This window comes from Cervus canadensis, chromosome 4 (genome assembly GCF_019320065.1).
Source record: "Cervus canadensis isolate Bull #8, Minnesota chromosome 4, ASM1932006v1, whole genome shotgun sequence".
In the NCBI taxonomy this organism is placed as follows: Eukaryota; Metazoa; Chordata; class Mammalia; order Artiodactyla; family Cervidae; genus Cervus; species Cervus canadensis.
In genome coordinates, this window is record NC_057389.1 from 98,236,845 (window position 1) to 98,258,219 (window position 21,375).

The 21,375-nt window shown below is 54.1% G+C and overlaps 2 protein-coding genes across 3 annotated transcripts; both read left to right on the forward strand.

Annotated features, from left to right (window-relative positions):
• The first annotated feature begins 3,415 nt into the window (after positions 1 to 3,415).
• On the forward strand, positions 3,416 to 10,313 carry TRIM17 (tripartite motif containing 17). Its single transcript, XM_043467057.1, has 7 exons — positions 3,416 to 3,516; positions 5,248 to 5,681; positions 6,903 to 6,998; positions 7,507 to 7,737; positions 9,085 to 9,107; positions 9,198 to 9,298; positions 9,595 to 10,313. Exons 2-7 carry the CDS (start codon positions 5,253 to 5,255, stop codon positions 10,140 to 10,142), a joined length of 1,428 nt encoding a protein of 475 aa, XP_043322992.1. The 5' UTR covers positions 3,416 to 3,516; positions 5,248 to 5,252; the 3' UTR covers positions 10,143 to 10,313.
• An 863-nt stretch (positions 10,314 to 11,176) lies between these two features.
• TRIM11 (tripartite motif containing 11) lies at positions 11,177 to 19,018 on the forward strand. Of its 2 annotated transcripts, none has more exons than XM_043467058.1 (6): positions 11,177 to 11,854; positions 14,012 to 14,107; positions 14,555 to 14,785; positions 16,503 to 16,525; positions 16,611 to 16,711; positions 17,204 to 19,018. In XM_043467058.1, exons 1-6 carry the CDS (start codon positions 11,447 to 11,449, stop codon positions 17,749 to 17,751), a joined length of 1,407 nt encoding a protein of 468 aa, XP_043322993.1. In that variant the 5' UTR covers positions 11,177 to 11,446; the 3' UTR covers positions 17,752 to 19,018. The 2 variants fall into 2 exon arrangements, with proteins under 2 accessions (XP_043322993.1, XP_043322995.1); XM_043467060.1 differs by having other exon boundaries at positions 14,558 to 14,785.
• Positions 19,019 to 21,375: the final 2,357 nt, after the last annotated feature.

Consider the following 21,375-nt stretch of genomic DNA (forward strand, 5'->3'; position numbering starts at 1 on the left):
AAAATAAAATTAAATGTTTATGCTTTTCTTGTTATTCTGTCTTTTATTGGTTTAGTTCACATGTCTCTAAAATTAGTAGAGGAAATGATTTTCCTTCCCTATACTTCAGAAGAATAAATGCTACAAACACATCAAAATCATCATTTGAAAGCTTATATTTCCTTTATACTTAGCTTTGTAGATTTCAGAGAAAAAGTCTAACTTTTAATTTTTTGCTTCTGTCCGTCTGACTAAAAGTGGCAAATATAAACGGAAATAAAAACTCTAAGCGAAATGATTCAAACTTTACAAAACTAAGTAGAAAAAAGAGCCAGAAATGAAGCTGTCAGTCTAAGTCATCAGGCATGAAGTGAAGTGAGGCTCTGAAGGCCACAGAGCAGGCACACAAATGTTGCAGGAAGAGGGAATCCGTCCAAGGCCTAAAATGGTCTCTTGTCTGACAGTCAGAAACAAATTGTCCAAGGAGACACATGTGCTGACAAAACAAAAGACTTCATTGGAAAGGAGCACCCAGGGAGAGAATGATGAGGTAAGAGAACCCAGGAGAACTGCTCTGCCAAGAGGCTCCCAGCCTCATGTTTTATGGTGATGGGGTTAGCTTTCTGGGTTTTCTCTGGCCAGTCTTCTTGCTTGTGCCCCATTTGGTCTGACTCAGAGTCCTTGGGATTGTAAGCATCTCTTAGCACGAAGGTTTCTGGAGGGTTGGCAGAACATGTCGTAGGCTGGTATGTACCCCCTCCTTTTGGCAGTAGCTTGTTAGTTCTGTGTTCCTTATTTGGGCCTCCTGCTGTGTGATAACTCATGCAAGCAGTCATGGTGCTGCCTCGTCACAGCAGGTGGTTCCAGTCCATGGTTCCCTAACACATGTACTCCTTAGTTTTAGATTGTTTTTATGTTTCCCATCCTGCTTTCTCTCGGACCCACAGCCTTCCTGTACTGTCTCCAGGTATTGCAGCCTGAGCTGATTCTCTGCAGCTAGGTTGAGCTCTCCAAACAGGCAGGGTGAGGGAACCACCCAGCACAGCTACAGGATGGGCAGGAAACCACTACACCACATGTAGTCCCAAAGTATTCCTCTAGAAACCATTAGGTGAGAAGAACGGCTCTCCCAGGGTCAGACAAGCCCTGATCTAACTGCAGCTTCATTCCAGTGGGACACTGAACATCCAAACAGTAGCCAGACCATGTAAAAAGAGAACTCTGACCCACAGTGTGCAGCAGTCTTGTCTTAATCTGCTCTGACTGCTATAAAAAAATATCGTGCGGGGCCACTCATGAACCACACTTTTATTTCTCACAGTTCTGGAGGATGGAAGTCCAAGAGCAAGGTACCAACTGATTTGGTGTCTGGTGAGGGCCTGCTTCCTGAGTTACAGACATCTTCTTGCTACGTCCTTACCTCATAGAAAGGATAAAGGAGCTCTCTGGGAGAAGGAGTCTCTTTTCTAAGTGTACTAATCCCATTCATGAGGGCTCCACCCTCCTGACCTAATCAACCTCCCAAAGGCCCCACCTCTCAGGGGCTACATTTCAACATATGGATTTTAGGGGCACACATTCAGTCTATAGTAAAACTGTCCAGGAAGCCAACAAACCCTCTACATTAATCAGCCCAGAAAGCCAACCTGCTGTCAGTCAGACTTGCTAGGACAGTTCGCTTCTAGTCAGTTGCTCCAGTTTCCCGGACCCACAGCCTCTATCAGGGCACACCTAAAACTTTCTCTTTTTCCAAGAGGAAGCTCTAGCATACCACAGACTGACCCTGAATTGCTGCCAAGCGAAGGTGGTCATCTCCCTTGTTGCAGAGAGCTATGAATAAATTCCCTCTGCTTGTTCTCATTTGGGCTGTTTCCATTTACTTCCTCATTGGAAAGAAAATTAAGGAGTCTTGTGGGGCAGAAGCTGCTTCTTGAAGGATGCATGTTCTGTGCTGTTACTTGGATCATTTGAGTCCATGTGTCCTTCTGAGCAGGTGGCATGGTGCCGCAGCCAATAGAAGAAGCTCATAAAGGACCAACAACCTGCCCCCAGGCTTCCAACACGCTGTACAGATGATGCTGGGTCATGGGTCTCACTCTCCCTGTCTCAAATTCTCAACAGTGACCCAAGGGTCTCCAGCTCTGTTGCAGGCTTAACAGTCTTGCTAGTTCTTTTTGGTTCTGTAGCACCTGCAGCCACACCTACACCTGTACACAATATTCTTGGTAAAGACATGTGAGCCTGAATCTGATCACTGTTAGTTCTCAACGTTTGCTGCACATTAATGGGGAAATGTACAACAAAATCTGCTCCCAACCCAGAAAACCACTCACAGAGAAGAGAAAGAAAAAAAGAAAAAATTTTGTTATTGAATTAGAACAAAAACATGATGCTGATTCCAAGCAATAGCTACAAGGATTGCAGAGATGGAAGGGAAACTCTTCTTTTCCTATGGCTAAGTGACTACAACCTATTACTTTCATGTCTTCATGATAATGTTGCTAATTTTCTCCTACAATTATGATCTAAGATGATTTGAAGTTAGATGACAAGGTAGGCCCATATCCTCCCAGGACTCTGGGAAATGATTACATTTCAGAAACGCTCCTAGGTCTGAATCGTTCTTGATACTTGAAATGGGCCACAGGCTTATTTAGCCAGGAAAAAAAGAGTTACACACAGTTGAAAAGGTCAGAGAAAGGAATATTTTTACAATCCTGTGATTCTATTTTCTGAATTGAAAGAAACTGTCAGCGCAGACTCACCTTACCTGCAGAGCAGCCTCAGGGACTTCCGGGGGGTTCTAATTAGCATCCGAGAGCCTGCGGGGGCTACAGTCCCCGTGGTCGCGAAGAGTCGGACAAGACTGAGCGACTAACACACACACTGCCTCATTCAACTAGCTTTTCTGGCCCCCACCCCACTCACTGCCCTGAGCCTTGCACCACCGGACCCTGTCCTGGAGATCTTAGCAGAAACACACAGTTCAGCCAGCCAGGCGGGGTGGGGTGGGGGGCGGAGCCCCGGGAGACCTGGAGCCTCCGGTCGACCAGAGACCCCCTCCATCTCCGCCAAAGGTGTGCCGGACCCCCGCCGCCCCTTCTGTCCTCACGCCCCTCCCAGTATGGGATCCTCTCCCTGCCGCCCCACACGTCTTCCCCTCCGCAGACAGCAAGGCTCTCACCACCGTCTACCCATCCCGTTCCGCCTGCCTACCTAACCCCACACCCTGCCCTGTCGCCGCTCCTTCCCCCGCCTCCTCAGCTCCGGCCAGCTCCGTAAGGGCTCCTTACCCGGCAGGAGAATCCTGCCCCCATCCCTGGGCTGCTGACAACCGCTCCCCCACGAAACCTCCCCGTCCCCAACCTGATTCCGGCCCCGCCCCTCGACCTCGCGCTCCTGCTGACGCCACAAAGCCCCGAAGCCCGGCGCCCTCGGATCCTGGCCCGGGGGGTTTCCATCGCCCCAAAGCAGGCTCTCCTGGGCCACGTTTGGAGGCGTAGTTCTGGCGAGGTGCAGCGTGCACCGCTTTACCCCGTAAGGATCACCCCCTTGAGGGAGAGGGTGGGTGGCCACTTGGTGGGTGCTGAGGTTCAGGTTGGGACCCCGTGCACCCTCTGCCCTAGTGGAGTGGCTGTCCCAGCTTTGAAGGTGGTTGTAAACTGGAACCAGAGGAGCCCGCTATTTTAGCCCTGCATTTACGGAGTAACGTTCAGGGGTCAAGGAAGGCCGGTCCACCATCACTGGTCCAGAGCCCTTGGGTGGCTTCCCCCAGAACCTGAGCCAGAGCCTAGCCCCCAGACCGCCCCACTCTCACCCAGCTTCTGTTGGGGGGGCAGCAGTCTCAACGAAGGGCAGCTGAGAGCAGAGGGAGAGACTCATGCCAAAGCTCTTCCCAGAGACATAGTGAACCAATGTCAGGCATTCAGGAATCTGCAGAATCCAGCCGCCGTAGTTTCAGACTGCATAGAAGGGAACCTGGACAGTGCTTGCATTAATAATTCAGCAATGATGTTTAAATCCACTCTAACTCAGCCCTAACCACCACCCTGTGAAGTGCATCCAGGAGGATTGGATCTCCACTGCATCAAGTCATGGGCATTCCAACCCCAGAATGTGTGTGTTTGGGTTGACATGTTGGTACACGTGTGTAGGTGCCTCTGCGTGTGCCTTTGTTTGTGTGTGCCAGTGTCTAAACATGCATGCACATGTACATGTGTGTTCCTATGCATGTGAGCATGTGTGCGTGTAATGGCCCTCCTTTATCTTTTCTGCACCTTGTCAAGGAAAATCAGAGTTGGATGGTAGAGGGGTAAAAACAGGTTTTATTTGGGTCTATTGAAATAGGAAGAAAGATATTAGCATAGAAACTGGGGTTCTATAGAAACTGGAGTTCTATATAGAACTAGACCTTCTATATAGGATTGTGAAGTTCAGTTCTGAATACACATGGGCCAGTGGGGATTTTTAAGTAGTAGGGTAGAGTCAGTTACGAGAAGTTACTAAGAGGAAACATCTTAGTAGCAAGGAGTGGGGGCCGGGGCGGGGGCGGGGGGGGGGGGTCTGGTTAAACCCACCTAGGGGGATTTCTGTTAAACTTGAACAATGGAGAGATAAACATTTAAGTCCAAGGCTTGGTTAGAAAATTCTGGAGCCTGAGCAAGAGTTGGTTAAAGAGAGAAACTTTGTCAACGCTGCTCCCTAATGAGAGAGATTTTTCCTCTTAAACTCCCTTCTTCTTTTGTTCTGCGGGGTTCTGTTAAAGAGAAGCCTATGATCCTTGTTAAAAGACTATTCAAGACTATTGCAATGTCATCTCTGAATGCAACTGAGACAGGTGCAGATCTGTAGCCAAAGAGCAGAGTGATGGCGGTCAGTGATGGAAAATCACCAAGAGGTGCCATGAGGAGGGGGCTTATTGCTAAACAGGCCTAACAGGATTCTTGCTCAAGGAGGGTCAAGGACATCAATTCATTAAAGGTGGGGGATGAGGAACTAGATCACATATCACAGCGGGAATACTGTGAAACTGGGTGGGGCCAGCCAAAGACAAGCCTACAGCTCTGAGGAAGCTGGCTGGGGTTTGCTGAAGGAGAGGGTCTTTGTCAGCTTCCAGAGAGACATTTGTGCCCCTTATTGAAGGTGAGTCAGGGTACCCTAAAACCCCAGGTTCAGACTCCCATCTTCAAAAGGAGCCCAGGAGAGTGCTATTGAAGAGCTCCGGGCTCCAGGGAGAGGATGTGGCAGGACACTCCATTTCTTCCCCAGGCACCATGGATGCTGTGGAACTTGCCAGAAAGCTGCAGGAGGAGGCCACGTGCTCCATCTGTCTTGACTACTTCACAGACCCCGTGATGACCACCTGTGGTCACAATTTCTGCCGAGAGTGCATCCAGCTGACCTGGGAGAAGGCCAAAGGCCAGAAAAAGAGGAGAAAGCGGAAGGGCTCCTTTCCCTGCCCTGAGTGCCGCGAGCTGTCCCCCCAGAGGAACCTGCGGCCCAACCGTCTGCTGACCAAGGTGGCCGAGATGGTGCGGCAACACCCCAGCCTGCAGAGCAGGGACCTGTGCAAGGCGCACCAAGAGCTGCTCAAACTCTTCTGCGAGGATGACCAGAGGCCCATCTGCATCATCTGCAGGGAGTCCCAGGAACACCGGCCCCACAGAGTGGTCCCTATCGAGGAGGCCGTGCAAGAGTACAAGGTGGGTCCTGGCTGGGGGCCAGGACAGGCGACAAGGGTGCCCAAGTATGTGCATGTGTCACGGAGGGTATGAAGCAGAGAGCGGCTGCTGGAACAAACAGCCCCATGTGCAGGACCTCACAGCGGGTGTTCCCTTACTCCACAACAAAGCAGGCTGCGGGCCATGCCGTCTCGTGGCACCTCTGTGGTTATGCAGGAGTCCAGACTGACCAAGTCCCCAACCAGGCCCATCCACATTCCCTGGTCCTTGTGCAGCCATCTGGTGGGGGGCAAACCAGTCCACCCCCTGACAGGCAGGGGAAGGGGAGCCTTTTCCCTCCATCCACCTGAGGCTCTGTGGCTGGGGACCCATGAATTAGATTGAGCAAAGACAAACGGAAGAGAAAGGCAAACCATTTACTAACATATGCCTGCTATGCCAGTCACTTGGGAGAAACTGCAGCAATAGTACAAAAAAAAAAAAAAAAGTCAGTTAGAACTTGGGCTTATATAGCATCTTAACAAAGAACAGTACATTTGGAGAAAAGCAACAGGACAAAGGTAAAAGTTTCAGGCTCCCGAGGGTGGCAGACTGTGGGAAATCGTCTCAGTAACAGAATTCCACAGACTGGGTGGCTTATAAGCAGCAATTTATTGCTCACAGTTGGAGGCTGACGTCAGAGATGAGGACAGTCAGGTGAGAGTCCCTGACGGCGTCTCGCTGTCCTCTCTCTCGGGTCTCTCTCATAATGGCACTAATCCCATTCATGTGGGTCCTACTGTCATGACCTCATCACCTCCCAAAGGCCCCACCTCAGCCATCACATTGGGAGTTAGGGCTTCCATATATGAATTTGGATGTCGGAGGGACACAAACATTCAGATCATAACAGAAATATATATATACAGCGAGAGAGTAAAGGAAAATGGGGGTTTTTTGTGTAGGTTCATCTTGACACCAACTTTCCATCTTCTTCATGGGCACAAACTATCCCCAGTAAGATGCTTCTGGTCAGATAATGGGAGCCCCTGGAAGGCATCTTTCTGCATCTGTTGATTCTTAATTGCCTCCAGCTCAAAATAATCCTTCTGCCAAAGGGACAGATTTTGGGGTAGCATATTTCCATCCCTTGCACCCCATTAGGATGGTTCAGGGTGGATGCAGCTTCAGAGGGCACTGCCTGGATGTGGGGCATGCAGGGGGCCCACTGACCCCAAATCCCATGGTTTGGGTGCACCACAGTTGAAGCTGGAGGAGGACATGGAGTACCTTCGAGAGGAGATGATGAAGACTGGAGAGCTGCAGGCCAAGGAGGAACAGACCTTGGCCGAGTGGCAGGTAGGTGCCGAGGCCACCACACCCGGCAGCCGGGCAGCGTGGGGAAAGCCCAGCTGGGTCCCCACAGGCCTCCTGACCTGTGAATCCCCTCGAGGGGGGAAATCACTGTCCTGTGTGGATGAGAACACAGGACCCCAGAAAGGCAATGATTTTCCCAGAATTCCTGCCAAATCAGGACTGAGAACGGTGCCCTCAGCACAGGCTGGCCGTTTCAAAGATGCAGGGAGGAAGGGCACACAGGCGCTTGGATGTTGCCATTTGGGGCTTAGAGTAAAATTAGGCCCCAGTGACATTCAGGGGGGCCTCTGTGTGATCCCTGACTCCCAGCCCTGCCTGGTTGGCTGGTTTTCTGTGGGTCACTGGGATCCAGGGGAGATGTGCCACTGTTTCCAGAACAGCCCTTCCAAGCTGGCGTGTGGGGTTGGTGGGTGGGTTCTGAAAGCAGGCACTAGGGGTGGCAGGTCCCTGGCTGGGGCTCACCCCCAGGAGCCCACCCACCCCCACACAGGAGAAGGTGAAGGAGCGGAGGGAGCGCATCATGGTCGAGTTTGAGAAGATGGGCCTCTTCCTGATGGAGGAGAAGCAGCACCTGCTCCAGGCCCTGAAGAAGGAGGAGGAGGAGACAGTGGCAGAGCTGCAGAAGAGCGCTGACTCGCTGAAGCAGCAGAGTCACTCCTTAGAGAGGCTGCTCCTGCAGCTGGAGGACAGCAATGAGCACACTCCGCTCCAGATGCTGCAGGTGAGGCGGCATGCCTGTGTACCTGGCTGGGGGTGGTGGACGGGGGCTTGAGCTCCGGCTCAGGTGCAGTCAGGGTGGGCTGACCCGTGGCAACAGATTCAGGCCAACAGGGAAAGCTCTGTCTCAATCAGCTCAGGCTGCGTAACGAACACCACAGGCCGGGTGGTTTAAACAACACACATTTCTTTCTCACACTCCTGAAGGCTGGAAGTCTGAGCTCAAGTTGTGGGCACAGTTGGTTTCTCCTGAGACCTCTCCTTGGCTTATAAGCCATATTCTCCCCGGGTCCTCACAGAGTCATTCCTCTGTATACAGTCTACGCCCTGATAGCCTCCTCTTATAAAGACATGTCAGACTGGATTACAGCCCACCCAAACGATCTGATTTTATCTTAATCACATCTTTAAGGCCTTATCTCCAGATACACTCATACTGAGGTACTGCGGGGTTTGAGCTCCACAATAGATGAATCTGGGGAGGGAGCCAGTTCAGCCCAAGACAGGCTTCAGTCCTGCTGGGCTGTGTTCATCCCCTTCATAGCCCCGGGATGTGGCTTGAGGGCAGCTGTTGTCCACACAATGATGCAGGGCCTGGGCATATTGGCTCCAGAGAGGCGCCGGTGACTTCACAGGCAAGAGCAAGTCACACAATCGCAGGGGCCAGCTGTGGACGTGGCGGGAGGGTGCAGCTGGCCTAGCAGGGGTGGGCCTGCACACTGAGGCCCAGAAAGGGGCAGTTTATATTGGCTGAAAAGTGGGTAACCGGTTCAAGTGTGCAGAACGAGGGACTCCACAGCAAAAAAACACATTTCACATTGCGAGTCACTATACATGGACTCACAGGAAATGTGTTTATACAACTGAAGCAAATGCCACATGCAGGGTATCTAGATCTCCCAGTATGCCTGCGTCAGTCACTTTTATGCCTGTTATCCCAGCATCCTGTGGGTTTTGTTGCCAATAAGTGTCTGGTGTTGACAACAGATTATACACTCTCTCTACCTTTAGGGGAATACTTTGCCTTTTATCAAAATGTAATCTGTTTGCAACCCACTAAACTGACTCCTGACCCACTCAAGGCCTGAGGCCCACAGAGGCCTTCATGGTGTGTCATGAGCTGGACAGCTTCCCTGTGTCCTCATTCATTGTGATGGGGAAGAGGAGGCCTGGGCAAGTCAGATAAATGATACTGTGCATAGCCAAGACAGGATTACTCTCTAGAAACTGGAAATGGGGCCATGGCAATACATAAAGCCCTTCTAGCTCTTCTGGCCAAATGTCAACACGGGGTGCTTGGGAACACCACAGACCCTGCCAGTCTCTCTGCTTTCTTCCATGTCTTTTGCAGGATATGAAAGGCCTCCTCAGCAGGTAAGTACCACCTGCGGTGGGGATGGTGATGGGCGCAGAGAGGACTGGAAGTGTGGCCGGAGGGAACAGTGAGACCTGTATCCACTGGAGGAAGAACAGCCTGAGTGTGCAGTACCCAGAGGCTACCTCCATCATGCTGAAGACCATCTGTAGGGTCCCAGGGCAGATAGAGGTCCTCAAGAGTTTCCAAGGTAAGTGGGGGCCCAGGGGCTCTTGGCAATGCCTCACCCTGCTCTCAGCCACTCAAGGCAAGAGCCACCAATAGGAGAGGGGTTCCCCAAATGGTACCCCAGCCCCATCTCCTTGGCATCACCAATATCCACAGTTGGGATACAGGATCATGCAGTTAACTCCAGCTTCACAGCTGAACTCAACCAAAGGGAGGCCTGGGTGGGGGTTAGGATGAACGGTCCCTGCTAGGGCCTTGCCCTCCCCACACTGACCCTGAAATGTTCCCCTCTCCCCTCCACCCCGGGCCTGTCTCCAGAGGATGTGGTGCCCGACCCCTCCACGGCATACCCCTACCTCTTCTTGTATGAGAGCCGCCAGAGGTGCTACCTGAGCACCCCGATGGATGGCGCACCCCATGGCAAGGACAGGTTCCTCGCCTATCCCTGTGCGGTTGGCCAAGAGACCTTCTCCTCGGGGAGGCACTACTGGGAGGTGGGCATGAACCTCACCGGTGATGCCCTGTGGGCCCTGGGCGTGTGCAGGGACAACGTGAGCCGGAGGAACAGGGTCCCCAAGTCCCCAGAAAATGGGTTCTGGGTGGTGCAGCTATGCAAGGGAAAGAGGTACACACCTGCCACGTCTCCCCCAACTCCCGTCACACTGACCGAGCCTCCGAGCCACATGGGCATCTTCCTGGATTTTGAAGCTGGAGAGGTGTCCTTCTACAATGTGAACAATGGGTCCCACCTGCATACCTACTCTCAGCCTGCCTTCCCTGGCCCCCTGCAGCCCTTCTTCTGCCTTGGGGCCCCCAAATCAGGCCAGATGGTCATCTCTACAGTGACTCTGTGGGTGAAGGGATAGGGGCGCAGGCTGGTGGAGCCTGGGCAACCCTCCTTTCTCCAGAAAGTGAGGTGGTCCCGCTCAGCAAGGCCCACCTGCCCAGCTTATGGCAAATGAGGCATTTGCAAGCCATCGGCTGTGCAGGCTGGTTTTACAAAGTGGAAATATAACCATGATTAAAGCAGTTAAACATTAAGAGTCAATATTTACAGATGCTTCACACAGAAAACTTTCATAGTGGATCAGTTTCTAAACACACACATGTATATGTACAAGGTCCAGTGTGGTGTAGTTTTCTTAAGCCATGTCCCCTACTCTCCACTTAGAGATGTTGCCATTCACTGGTGGCTCACTGGTTCAGGTTTTTATATGTAGAGCCAAGGCCTCAAGTGTCTACCTTCCTTGTCTTCAGCAAATTCCATATCTAGGTCCTTCACAGGGGGGAGATGAAAAAGTGAAGGGACTTTTCAAGCTGAATTCCAGCAAGCCTCAGAGCTGCCCACCTTTGCTGTAGGGGCAAAATTCAGAGTAGGATCAGACAGGACAGGATCCCTTTCCTTAACTCCCTTTCCACCGCCCACCCTACCCCTGACCCCCATGACTGCAGATGCATTAACAACCGGGGAACCCCAGAACCCCAGAATTCTGGCCAATATACTCTGACCCCGAACAAGGCCAATAGTCCCACTGGACCGAGCCCCGACACCTTAAGTTCTGATCGTTCCCAGCCCGGGGACTTGCGAGGACCCAGGAGCGCACCGGGAACGACTTGGGGCTCCCCAGCACAACCTCGGCTTCCCCTTGTCCTCGCCGCCTCTGCACATTGCGGGGCAGCCCCGGCCCCTAAACCTCACGTTCCCCGAGGTCCAAGGAAGACAGCAGGTACCGCAGAGCCGCAGCCACCCACAGACTGCCACGAACTCGCGCGCAGGTGGCGGCGGCGACTTAAGGTCAGTGGGTGAGCAGCCTCCAGTTGGGTGGCGCTGGAGGCCGCGTGACAGACCACGGCCAATCCGGAGCTACAGTGGGTGGTTCCAGAAGGGAAAAAAGCTGCTTCCTGCTTCCGCTGCTGCTGAGAGCTTCCCTTCCTGCCTGCAAACGGGGTCCCTAGCCCCTATCTTCCTGGAGCCGCCGCAGTCCCGGAGCCGTACGCTCCGCATCCTCGGAATCCAGAGGCCTCGGACCCCGGAGACCCTGCGCCCCGAAGCTCCCCGAATCCCCTGGTGCCCTGCTTCGCGCGCGTGTCCCCGCCCCCTGCCCAGAGTCCCGGCAGCGGCCGCCCAACCCGGCGGATAACGCGGCCCTCGTCCATTTCCACTGGGGCCATGGCCGCACCCGACCTGTCGACCAACCTCCAAGAGGAGGCCACCTGCGCCATCTGCCTCGACTACTTCACGGATCCAGTGATGACCGACTGCGGCCACAACTTCTGCCGCGAGTGCATCCGGCGCTGCTGGGGTCAGCCCGAGGGCCCGTACGCCTGCCCCGAGTGCCGCGAGCTGTTCCCGCAGAGGAACCTGCGACCCAACCGCCCGCTCGCCAAGATGGCCGAGATGGCGCGGCGCCTGCACCCACCGTCGCCTGTTCCGCAGGGAGTGTGCGCAGCGCACCGCGAGCCGCTGGCCGCCTTCTGCGGCGACGAGCTGCGCCTTCTGTGCGCGGCCTGCGAGCGTTCAGGGGAGCACTGGGCGCACCGTGTGCGCCCGCTGCAGGACGCGGCCGAAGACCTTAAGGTGTGGGCAGGTCCCGGGCAGAGCACGGCTTGGCAGGGGATCGCCGCGGCGCGGGTGGGGGGCCCGAGCCTGGAGGGGGCGCATCTTGCCCGATGTCGCGGGCTCAGGTTCCAGCCTGCCCCGGGTCTCGGGGGGTGTGTAAGGGGGTGCAGCCTTTTCCAAACCGGCATCCTAGGGGGTTGGGGCACCGCCCACCAGTGAGGCGCTGGCCTAGGAACCTGGGCCTGGGGGGAGAGGGCGGGGAAGGGACGAGCTTTCTGAAGTCTAGATCCCAAAGAGGCGGTGGGAGGGCTGTCCGGGGAGGGGACTGGGCAGTTTTGACTGACCGACCATTGGCAGAGGCGGAGCCGAGAGTAGGAGAAAGTGGGAAGGGAACCTGAGAGGTGGCTGGTCCCCGATGGACGTGTATGAGTTCTCAGAGGTCTGTGGGCAGAGTAGGGTTGTGGGGCCCACGCCAGTGCTGAAGTTCTGATTAGGCCAGATGGGAAGGCAGCCAGGGAGCTGCTATAGAGCCCCAGGCTGGGATCAACGTAGGATGGAGCCGTTGCTCTGGGAGCCAGAGCCCACCAGCGTTTCCCATTTGGATACTCTGCCAGCAGACAAGGCAGAGATGCCCTGTTTCTCTGTTATGGAAATGTATTTCTTAAAATCCAAACTAACACAGCACTCTCCGCTGAGAGCCTCAGGACAAACATCTACCTGGCCAACTGCCTGCTCCCTCCCTGGTCTGTGGGCGGGTTTGCTTCTGAAACCCAAAGCATAAAGTCTGTGGGTGATCTCTTTCGAACTTTCTGACTGTGATTTTCATTTCTCTTTATGGCCAGTACTGTCTGCTGCTGAGGTGCCTCAAGTACACAGTTTAGTCAGCGTTAGGATTGCTATTCTATCATTATCTTAGAATAAGCCTCTGGGACAACAGAATAAACCTATACCCATCCCACGTCACTGGACTTGTTTTAACATGTTCTTGTGGTTTTTTCCCTCATTTTGAGGTGTAATATGCATACTTGAACACCCACTCCTTATGTCAGCCTGGCAGATTTGTGCTCCTGTCGCTGAGGCTCCTGGTCAGGGTGTGGATAGTGACCGGAAGAGCAGAGAATGACCAGTAGCTCTCTAGAGGCATCTTCCAACTGACCTGATAAAGTCTCCCATGGTAGCACTTAACCCTCCCCGTCCCAGGGGAGGAAAAGCCTTTTCCTCTAGCATATGACGTTCTATAACTCCGGCTTGCAAATTAGAGTGACAGAAGAGATCAACAGGTGAGAAGGTAGACTCACCTCGGTGTCAGCAGCTTGCCTCTGGGTGATGAGTGCCCCCTGCTTCCTGGTAAAGGGGAGGCACGTTTCTCTTGGAAAATGCTGAAAGGAGGAGAGCAGAGAGCTCTGCTGTTTCTGTCATCTCAGCTCTCAGTAATGTAGGTACCATAGCGTCATGACCCAGTCCCCTTCACTGTCTGGTGCTTGCTTTTAGTGCTGGGGAGGATGCCCATCAGAGGGCCCTGGCTGCTATCTGCACAGCCTGGAAGCGCTGACTCTACAAAACGCAGCCTCTCGGGGCCCTGGTGTGTCTAGAACATGGACAGAACAGTGGAAACCCCACGAGCGCCACTGTGGTCACTCTTGTGATAGTCCTTTAGGCCTTCTGGCTTTACCAGATGCTGAATGTGTCATAAACAGGGTTGAAGGCAATGTCAGGCATAGGCCTGAAATCAGGACCAAGGAACCAGATACAAATGTAAGCCCGTCCGTCCTGCCGTGTGTTCTAGTTAGCTGAAATCCAGCAAGCCCAGCCCAGGCAGAGAGAAGTGACGGGGTTTGGAAGAAAGAAGGTGGTGATGCAGTGTAAACTGGCTTGTGGGAAAGTTGCCCTGAGATGAGGGAGGCACGGGAACCACAGAAGAAAGGAAATTCAGCCAAGGGGCAGCAGCAGGAGAGCCACGCTTGTGAGGACAGTGGTGGAAGGGCCACACCAGTCAGAGGGCATCTCCTGGCAAATTTGAGCTTGGGACTTACTATGTCCCAGACCCATTTTTCCGCTACTGGTCCCTGCCAACTGAGTTCAGGCTTAGCAGGAGTTGAGCAGGTGGGAGCATGTGTAAGAGCCAGCCTGGAGGCCTGGCCTGGCTCGGGTCACTCTGGCCTCACCTCCCTGCAGAGCAAGCTGGAGAAATCCCTGGAGCACCTGCGGAAGCAGATGGAGGATGCGCTACTGTTCCAGGCCCAAGCGGAGGAGACCTGCTCCCTGTGGCAGGCAGGTGGCCAGGCGCCCAGTGTGGGCAGGGATGGGGGCATGAGGGACCCCACCCCAGGACCCTGCTTTCACATTCAGCCTCATGCCGCTCCCGAGGCAGCACTCTTGCTCCAGACCCCATGTATGCCCCGTGTAAACTAGTGGGTTTGGCACTCAGGAGTGGGTGTCGGGGAGGGCCAGGCATGGGGGGTCTCGGGTGGAGGCTTGGGGAGGGATGGGTGTGGGGGTGATCCCAGATCGTGGCTTTGAGGGTTGGGGAAATGGAAATTGGGAATGCGTTGGGTGGTAAAGTTGGGATTTGGGGGGACACTCAATCCCCCTGGGTTTGTTGGGTGCCCCTGGTGGTGCAGTGCTTTGGGGTCAGGAAGGAGTGGGTGTGGGGGACCCCAGATGGATTAATGAGGCTCCAGGTCCCAGGCCCTCAGCCATCCTCCCCGGCCCCCACAGAAGATGGTGGAGACCCAGCGGCAGAACGTCCTGACAGAGTTTGAGAGGCTGCGCCGTCTGCTTGTGGAGGAGGAGCAGCTGCTGCTGCAGAGGCTGGAAGAGGAGGAGCTGGAGGTGCTGCCCCCCTTGAGGGAGAGCGCGGCCCGCCTCGGACAGCAGAGCGCCCAGCTGGCTGAGCTGATCACCGAGCTGGAGGGCCGCTGCCAGCTGCCTGCACTGGGGATGCTGCAGGTGAGCTGGCACCCCTTCTGGGCGTGGGCCTGTGGGGGTCTCAGGGGAAGGCCAGGCGTGGGAATGGAGAGAAAAGCGGGGGAAGCATTGTGCAGAGAAAGCCGACTACCTTGATGGACCTCCCAGGTCAATAGCTAGTCACCTTCCTATGAAACATGGAGAGTAGACCCCAGTGCTGAGCTGCGTGAACTATTAGTGCCTGTCCTGGGAGCCCTCCTGGAGACTGGCCAGGCCACAGGGTAGCATTCCAGGATCTAGAGCCACTGGGTCACCACCCAGCTCTCTGAAGGTTTGGGCCCACTGGACTGAGAGGAAAAGCCTGCAGGTCTCCCACAGTGATTCCTGCATGGGCCCAGTGCTGCCCCTGAGAATCTGCTGGACTCATGGCCCCAGCAATTTGTGCCCTCAGGTGGGAGTGAGGATGCTGCATGTGCAGTCCAGGGGGCTTCCTGTAGGAGGTGACCCTCCTTGAAGCTTCAGAGCTGAGTGAACTTTTTAAGGACCAGCTTCAGGCTGCCATCCTATGGCTAAAACATTCCTTTGGCCTTTGCTGAGCCAACAGTGATTTTTCAGCCTGGGAAGCAGGAAGAATCTGGGCAAGTGTATGGTAGGGGTTGAGGGAAGTCAGCAGAGGTCAGTAAAATGGGGGCTAGGCAGGCAGCTAGGGGATGATAGGGAGCAGCCCTCAAAGGTGAGTGAATGGTGCTGGAAAAGCTTCGGGAAGCAGAGGTTCTAGAGGGAGGACAGATTGGTCCAGAAAGATGAGAACCGCAGGTTTATATGAAATGCAATGTGGGGTCTCAGTTGAGATCTCAGCGAGGGATTGACCTCAGCTGGCCTGGCTGCATTTCCTGCCCGTCACTTCCTGCTGCCTTTTCCTTACTGCCCCATCTGCCCTCCACTGCTCACCACTATTGCCCTACCTTCCCAAGTGCTCATATCTCCTGGCCTTGGCCATCCTCTCAGTTCCCTGTTCACCTGGCTGACTGCAGAAAAGATGCCCCTCATTCTCCCCACCCCCCCCCCCACCCAACCTTTGCCTGTGCTGGGGGAAGAGCAGCCCTGGGTAGCACTGTGTTTACTGAGGCATGTGGGGGAGGTCAGGTGGGCCGACCCTTGGCCCACAGTGTTGGTCAGGAGACCTGCTGCAGGGAGTGCCTTGGATCTGGGGGGACACAATCATTTTATGACCCTTGAGTAAACTGTTCTTACGTATCATCACCAGAAAGAGGAGCATCCAGGCAGAGAGGCCTTACCAGGAAGGCCAGCTGTGAGTGGGGACCTGAGGCATGACAGCTGGTGCAGGCCAGGCGGGAGTGCCTTTAGGACAGGGGGGCAGAGACCACAGACACCAGACCACCAGCTGCCTCGGGCCTGGGGGGCAGGAAGTGCTCGGCTGATAGAGGCATGGCTCCGGGCTAAGGTGGAGACAGCCTTCAACCTCTGGAGGGGTGCCTAGGGCTCTGTGGGTAAGTGGGCTGGCAGCCAGATCCGCTGTGCCCTCCAGGCATGTGAAGGGGCTGCAGCCGGGTCTGCAGGGCTGGGCGCGCCCAGAGCTTCTCTCCGGTGACCTCATGCCTGACTCAGGACAGCTCCAGGGCGGTTTCCCACCACATAAGTGTGTGTGTCCATGCCTGTCCAGGAGGTTTGGGGGCACTCTGGTGTAGGGCAGGCCCGAGACCAGGAGACGTGCTGACGCTGTGTGTCTCTCCCACAGGATATCAGGGACACCCTGCGCAGGTAGGAGCTTCGGCCTCTCCCCAGGGAAGGGGGGCAGGGTTCAGGTGGGCCCTCCGCAGGGGTGACATCTGCACTGCTCCTCCAGAGTCCAGGACGTGAAGCTGCAGCCTCCTGAGGTGGTACCTATGGAGATGAGGACTGTGTGCAGGGTCCCTGGGCTGGTGGAGGCCTTGAGGAGGTTCCGAGGTGAGTGCCGTGCACAGGCCGGGGGGGTCCCGCCTGCTGTCTCCAGACCAGAGACGGCGCGAGTCCTGAGCTGCTGCTGGTTGGGGGTAGAACAACAGCAAGCTCCCAGTCCCTGGATGAGAAACTAGGAGCGATCGAGGCCCTTGGGCAGATAAGATAGCAGGTCAGGTCCAGACTTTTCACTCATGCATTTAGGAAGAGCAGAAATACCAGAGCACCTGTGTGGACCCCAGACTTGGGGAGCCTGCTGCCCTGGAATACACACACTTCCCTCTGGGGACAGAAAGCACTCAGGATTTCCTTCTGTCCTCTAAAGGAGGGTGAATCACAAGGAAGCATGAACTACTTTGTAGAATGTTCCAAGATACAACTCTAAGTGGTTGGGTAATCTTTTTGAGCGGGAACGGGTGTGGTCAGTCACAAGCTGTGACTGCAAGGGTGTAGGGATCTGAAGCCAACAGCTGGGAGGGTTGACCAGTGCTCTGTCTGCAGGGGACATGACCTTGGATCCTGACACGGCCAACCCTGAGCTGGTGCTGTCCGAGGACAGGAGGAGCGTGCGGCGCGGGGAGCTGCGGCAGGCCCTGCCCGACAGCCCCGAGCGGTTCGACCCTGGGCCTTGTGTGCTGGGCCGGGAGCCCCTGAGCTCGGGCCGCCACTACTGGGAGGTGGAGGTGGGGGAGCGGGCCAGCTGGGCCCTGGGTGTCTGCAGAGAGAACGCCAACCGCAAGGAGAAGGGCGAGCTGTTTGCTGGCAATGGCTTCTGGATCCTGGTGTTCCTGGGAAGCTACTACAACTCCTCCGAGCGAGCTTTTGCCCCTCTCCGAGACCCACCCCGGCGCGTGGGCATCTTTCTGGACTACGAGGCTGGACACCTGTCCTTCTACAGTGCCAATGATGGGTCACTCTTGTATACCTTTCCTGAGACACCCTTCTCGGGGACCCTGCGGGCCCTCTTCTCTCCTCTGTCCAGCAGCCCGACCCCTATGACCATCTGCAGGCTGAAAGGCGGGCCCGGGGACGGACTGGCTCCCCAGTGAGCAGGCCTCTCGCAGCCCCTTGTCCTGCCTTCTGAGTCTGCGAGATGCTTGGAAAACCCGAGAGGAGGCTGCTTGTCCTCTGAGCTATGGAAAGCACCCATAGTACCACTCTGATCGAGGAGCAAACTGAACTCTGTCACTGCCGCTCCCAGGGAGCCATGGATGAGTGTGTGCAGGCTGGGCTTTCCTTGCCCCGGGACCCCGCAAGGTCATCAGGTGCCGAGACCCCATTCACCAGTGCATCACACCCACAGTCCTTTGCGGAGCCCGGAGCCTGGGGCCCTGGTAGCTCTGGTTCCAGGGGCCTCAGCAGCCCGCCCTGCCCAGCCTCAGTCTCGGGTAAGAGATGAGAGCCTGTAGAATTTACTCAGGCTGCAGTGTGAGCCCCCCAGGCCCTGGGGCCACCCTTTGAGAAAGCTACTATCTTGTGAGACTGCTGGCCATGAGGTGGTTCAAAGCCCACCAACCTGACTTGGGGTCTGGTCCAAACTGCTGGGGAAGTCTGTGGTTGTCTCTGATTGTTTGGGGGTGCAGCAGAGTCCTCAGGTGAGAGGTGATGTGGAAAGTGAGTCACCGAATAAAGGGGTTGATTAAGACACACAGACATCCTCAAATCGCCCTGAGTGTGGCCCACCCAGGGCTTCTGGAAAAAGGTCCTTCCCTGGTCCCAGGCGCAGAGGTTCAGTTCTGGGAGTTCTGAGTGCATGGAAGTGAGTGTGAAGCTCCGAAGGGACACAGCTTCAGTTTCCACCCGAGTGGCACTGAGGAGAGCAAGCTGGCCTTGCCCTCTCAGGCGTGTCTCCAGTGACCCGTGGGGCTATCCCCGAACTCAACCCAGAGTGTCACTCCTGCCTGGGGCAGGGGGTGAGGCCACAGAGAGCCCTGGCTTACAGAATCCAGGGTTCATTTTTGCTTTAAGTTTTCACACTTCTTCACCCTTCTCAAGAAGGTGTGATGCAGTGTCTCTGCACCCCTAGATTTTGATTAATTGTAAGGGCCATTCTCATCGTAGATAAACTAACAGTTGTCCTTAAGGTTGGAGAGTGGGGAAATCCTCCAGAGGGCCCACCCTCGGGGAGGGGATGCAGAAGCAGGATGCTCACTGGCCAAGTCAGGGATGTAGCCGCTGTCCACACAAGCACAGCAACTCCCGGATACCATCTCCATGTCCTTTGACTCAGCACATGTGTTTATTTCTTGCGGATACTGTGGGGATTTTTTTCCTTTTTACAGATAAGCTGATAAATATTTCCTATGTTCCACTGTGTTCAATGGCCAGTACTTTTTCATTTACTTATTTACTTACTCATTCTCCCGTTCTTGGGGTTTTTTGTTGTTGTGACTATATATATACCACTTTTGAGTATCTTTAACAGCAGTTCCTTCCAATTACATACAACAGGAGGAAGTATTTTCCCAGTTGAGTCACGGGTCTGGCCATTTTTTTTTGTTTTCCCCACTAGAAAATTATTTCCATATGATTTCCCAGTAATCATAAGTAACTGGGCCCACTGCTTCATTTCCTCCTGGAAATCTGAGCATACTATTTGGTTCCTGCCTGGAGAAAGATTAAGATTTTAAGGTTTGGGGCTTCAGCAATGGCTTTTGGAAACCTAGTCTGTGGAAGTCTCGTGGGTTTAATGAATGAGCATAGAACTGCTGCCAGGACACCAAGATACTTTTGGCTTCAGCTTTTGAACAAAGCTGAACACAAGTGTGGGGGAGGAAAAATCATTTCCCCCCAACCCTTCTGAGTTCTTGGTTGAGACCTTTAAATAAAAAATAACGGAAAAACAGAAGTTTATTGACATGAATGCCTCAGGTATGCATAGAAGCAGCCCCAGGAAAATGAGTGACTTAGAACAAAGCAGCTTAGATCTCTGGCTTAGATACCGTCTTCAACAAAGAACAATGTTTATGGAGAAATGACAGGACAGGGAAAGCAGCCTTAGGCTTCCAAGGGTGGCAAAACATGCAGGTAAACTGATGGTAGCTAAGGCTAGTTAGTATGGTTTGTTATATGTAGATCTCCATCCCCTCAATCTCTAAACTGATAGGATCTAGAGTCTCCACATCTTTCTTGTGGAGGGGGGGACAGAGATAACCTCTGAAAATGTACGTCCTGCTTTTAGACAGAAGGGGAAAGGCAGGGACCTTATATTTGCTTCTTAAACATCTCCAGCTCACAATAATTGTTACCAAACCAAACTTGGGTTGGCTTGCCAAGGAGCAGTAAAGCCAGCCCACTAGCCCCGGGCAGTGCGGGAAAATGCAGTATTTACCTTAAAGGCACCAACAGCGGGAGGGCAGGGCGCTCTAAAACCCCAGACCCCCTGAAGGGTTTCAGCGCGGCAATCTTAAAGGCCAGGTGAGGGAGGGGGGAGCTCAAGGTATGCCATCAGCTCGTGCACACGGTTCTCTGGTTGATGGTGAGAGAACAGAGTGGCTGATATTAACCAACCTTAGGCTCCAGTAGGTCTCGGGGTCCAGGTCAGCAAGTAGTTTCTTCCATTTGATGGTTTTAGCATCTGTAAAAACAATTCAGGGATTGTGCATCATACACTGTTATTTGTGTACTCCAGAGAGGAGCGGCAGCAGAGGACATGGGGGAAGTGGGGAAGGTCTGTCCCGAGAAAGCCCCATAGGGTCTGCTTGGTTAGATAATCTATGGCAAATGAGAGGTTTGGGGGTGACATTCTGCTACCCTCCACCAGTTGAGAGGGGAAGAAAATGAGCTTCACTGACACCTATTGGCAAACAGACTGGTCTTCAGCTTTACAAATATCCCTGCATCCCAGGGGTGCCACCCAGTGTTCTAGGCTCAGAGAGACCACAAAGAACATGCGGGCTTGTGGACATGACCTGAAATCTTGTGAGTGAGGGGTGACACCACCGGATCCTACAGTGGGTGAGCCCCTGAGCTAGCAGTAGATGTCTACATTGGCACTAGTCACTGCTAGCCCTTGGTGATTCCCACGTGAGCAATAAATGGTTTACACCAGCAGTTGATCTCCTACACTAGGAGTAGCTGAGGTAAGGCTCTCAGTTGGTAGGCTCTTACTTGGGTAGTCAGCATTCTGGAGGAAATAAGGCTGGATGAGTGTGGAGTAAGCCAGGGCAGGTAGCATGTGTCAGCCGTTCCTGGGGCTTCAAAACAACCATAAGGATTGCCTTGTCAGCTGCTAAGTCGTGTCCAACTCTTGTGATCCAGTGAACTGTAGCCTGCCAGGCTCCTCTGTCCACGAGATTTCCCAGGCGAGAATATTGGAGAGGGTTGCTACTTCTCCAGGGGATCTTCCTGACCCAGGGATCAAACCTGTGTCTCCTGCATTGGCAGGTAGATTCTTTACCAATGAGCCACCAAGGAATCCCAAATATTGCCCACCGAGTTTTAAAATGCGCAGCACCCCTCCTCCCACATGACTCAGCAGAACAATGGGGAAACAGGAAAAAAGTGAAGATAAGCATTTTGGGTTGAAAGTAAAAGTGTTATTTGTCAGTTGTGTCTGATTCTTTACGACCCCATAAACTGTAGCTCACCAGGCTCCTCTGTCCATGGAATTCTGCAGGCAAGAATACTGGAATGAGTTGCCATTTCCTTCTCCAGGAGGTCTTCCCCACCCA

Coding starts and splice junctions, on each gene's coding strand:
- TRIM17 (XM_043467057.1), top strand. CDS start 5,253: ATGGATGCTGTGGAACTTGCCAGAAAGCTGCAGGAGGAGGCCACGTGC. Junction 6,999..7,506: donor AGACCTTGGCCGAGTGGCAG/GTAGGTGCCGAG, acceptor ACCCCCACACAG/GAGAAGGTGAAGGAGCGGAG. Junction 9,299..9,594: donor GGTCCTCAAGAGTTTCCAAG/GTAAGTGGGGGC, acceptor GCCTGTCTCCAG/AGGATGTGGTGCCCGACCCC.
- TRIM11 (XM_043467058.1), top strand. CDS start 11,447: ATGGCCGCACCCGACCTGTCGACCAACCTCCAAGAGGAGGCCACCTGC. Junction 11,855..14,011: donor ACGCGGCCGAAGACCTTAAG/GTGTGGGCAGGT, acceptor ACCTCCCTGCAG/AGCAAGCTGGAGAAATCCCT. Junction 14,108..14,554: donor AGACCTGCTCCCTGTGGCAG/GCAGGTGGCCAG, acceptor CGGCCCCCACAG/AAGATGGTGGAGACCCAGCG.